Source organism: Eimeria mitis, genomic scaffold (genome assembly GCF_000499745.2).
Source record: "Eimeria mitis Houghton genomic scaffold, Emh_scaff5019, whole genome shotgun sequence".
Classification (NCBI taxonomy): Eukaryota; Apicomplexa; class Conoidasida; order Eucoccidiorida; family Eimeriidae; genus Eimeria; species Eimeria mitis.
The window spans coordinates 1486-4210 of record NW_013573318.1 but is presented as its reverse complement, the minus strand read 5'-3'; the positions used below and the strand labels follow the sequence as shown (position 1 = coordinate 4210).

The window sequence follows — 2725 nt, the reverse complement described above, 5'->3', positions numbered from 1 at the left end:
AACAAAAAAATAAATAATTATTTATATTTGATAAATAAATAACAATAAACACACAAAAACCAGAAACAGCAGCAGCAACAGCCGCAGCAGCAGCAGCAGCAGCAGCAGCAGCAACAGCTGGCTTGCTGAGATGTTCGCCTTGTGGCGAGCAGCAACAGCCAGCCGTTTATATTTATTCTTCTTCTTTTCAGTTGCATAATATATACATATTAAACTTTATTATATACTTATATAAAACCCTAAACCCTAAACCCTAAACCCTAAACATCTCTCTCACCCTAAAAAACCTAAACTCTGTTGCTGGCGGTTCAGCCTCATCTTAACCCGAGATATTTGTTTCTCTTTTTTCTTTTATTTTCCTTTTTATTTGTTCTTTTTTCTTTCTTTTTTGTTTCTCCCTTTATTCTATTTCTCTGTTTCTTTTGTGTGTTACGGTGTACATACACCCCAACCGCCACCACCACTACCACCCTCAGCTGTTTTTTTTTTTTTTTTTTTTTTTTTTTTTTTTTNCTTCCTTCTTCCTTCTTGATTGTTTTCTATTTTTAATTTGCTGCTACAATGAGGGTACCACGGCCCCTGCTGCAGCCTGTGCTGCTGCTGCTGCTGCCGCTGCTGCTGCAGCTGCTGCTGCCTCTTGCTGCTCTCCCCTTCTCGGTAGCATCAGCAGCAGAAACACACAAATCTCTCTTTCTTCCTTTCTCTCTAACTCAACAGAACAATGCAGCAGGCAAACTGCAGCAAATAGCGCCTCACAGCAGCAGCAACCTGCTGCAGCTGCTGCAGCAGCACAAGCAGCAGCAGCAGCAGCAGCAGCAGCAGCAAGAGGAAGCAGAGTTAATTCCCTCCTCTTTTATTATGCCCCATAGAGGCCTCCACTTGAATATAGCTCGCTATGGTCCTCAGCAGCAGCAGCTGCAGCAGCAGCTGCAGCGGCAGCAGCAGCTGCAGCAACGTCATCGTCAGCAGCAGCTGCAGCAGCAACTGGAGCAGCAGCGACGACAGCAGCAGCTGCAGCAGCAGCAGCGACAGCAGCAGCAGCGTTTACGTCTTGGTGAGATATACGGAAAGCTAAGAGACAGAACAGCTAGACAGACTCCTCCTGCTGCTGCTGCTGCTGCTCCTGCTGCTGGCGTTATGGGGCGGCTGCTGCACCGAGCTCACCTCCGCAAGCTGCCGGCGCTGCAGCAGCAAATATCTCCTGCTGCAGCAGCAGGTCCAGCAGCAGCAGCAGCAGCAGCTCTAGGTAGACCCCTCACTCCTGCAGCACAAGGCTACACGGGCCCCCAGGCGCCCGCAGAGCCGCCGCGTCTATACACCCCGCAGCAGCAGCAGCAGCAGCAGCAGCAGCAGCANCCCAGGCGCCCGCAGAGCCGCCGCGTCTATACACCCCGCAGCAGCAGCAGCAGCAGCAGCAGCAGCAGCAGCAAGAAGAGCAGCAGCAGCAGCAGCAGCGTCTGCTACGTTTATCCCCAGAAGCAAAACAGCAGCAGCAAGAGTATCCTCCTGTTGGTGGTGGTTTGGGCTTAGGTGCGCTGCGTATAGGGGCCCCCCGGGGGGCCCCCCCTGCAGCAGCAGCAGCAGGAACAACAGCAGCAGCAGCAGCAGAAGAAGAAGCCCTTCCTGCTGCAGTGCCAGCACCGCCAGCAGCAGAGCAGCAACGAATATTAACTAAAGTAAAGGAGGAGACAGTGGCGGTGATGCGACGAAATATGCAGCAAAAGGCTGAAGACAAAGCAGCAGCAGCAGCAGCAGCACGAGCAGCAGCAGCAGCAGGAAGACAACAACAGCAGCAGCAGCAGGATTTTCTGCTGCAGCAGCACCCTGTTGAGGCCATAGCACACGAAGCATTAGTAACGATGAGCGGCAGCAGCATAAAAGATGAAATAATAATAAAAAACATAACCGACCCCATCAGCAGCAAGCTGCTGCTGCGCAGCTGCAGGCTAAAGGAGCTCAGAATACTGGGGGTGGGGGGCACAGGCCTGGTGCTGGCTGTTGGTGTTGTTGACGATGCAGCAGCAGCAGCACTAGGGGCCCGGGAGCTAGCGATGAAGCTTATGTATGATTACGTACCAGGGCTGCAGCAGCTGCAGCAGCAGCTGCAGCAGCAGCAGCAGCAGCAGCAGCAGCAGCAGTTGCAGCAGTTGAAGCAGCAGCAGCAGCAGGTTATGCAAGCTGCTNGCAGCAGCAGCAGCAGCAGCAGCAGTTGCAGCAGTTGAAGCAGCAGCAGCAGCAGGTTATGCAAGCTGCTTCTGCTGTTTTATCTGAACTCTTCGCTCAGGAATTAGATCCTCTACATACTATTGCTGCTGCTGCTGCTGCTGCTCCTGCTGCAGCAGCAGAAACAGCAGCAGCAACACCTGAAACAGCAGCAGCAGCAGCAGCAGCAGCAAATGAAGGAAAAAAACAGCAGCTGTCTGCACGTGAAATAGCAGATGACAACCACTGGGCGCTGCCTCTATTTCAGGCTTCTCTAAGCATAACACCATCAGCAGCAGCAGCAGCAGCAGCAGCAACAGGAGCAGCAGCAACAGTAGGAGATACAGTATTTACATATAATGATTTTATATTTTTTAGTGAAGTTCTTCTCTCTGAAGTTATGCTGGGGGACGCTTCCATGCTGCTGTATAAAAGCCCCAACATGCATGCAACCAGCAGCAGCAGCAGCAGCAGCAGCAGCAGCAGCAGCAGCAGCGCGCTTTCAACTGCAGCACGAGGGTAT

General features: G+C 52.1%; 1 protein-coding gene across 1 annotated transcript; it reads left to right on the top strand.

Annotated features, from left to right (window-relative positions):
* Nucleotides 1-561: 561 nt before the first annotated feature.
* EMH_0079220 (uncharacterized protein) lies at nucleotides 562-2222 on the top strand (the record flags this gene model as incomplete). The annotated part of the gene is given in 4 exon segments (XM_013500113.1): nucleotides 562-1246; nucleotides 1327-1355; nucleotides 1359-2183; nucleotides 2187-2222. Coding segments are annotated over 4 exon segments (1575 nt in total).
* Nucleotides 2223-2725: the final 503 nt, after the last annotated feature.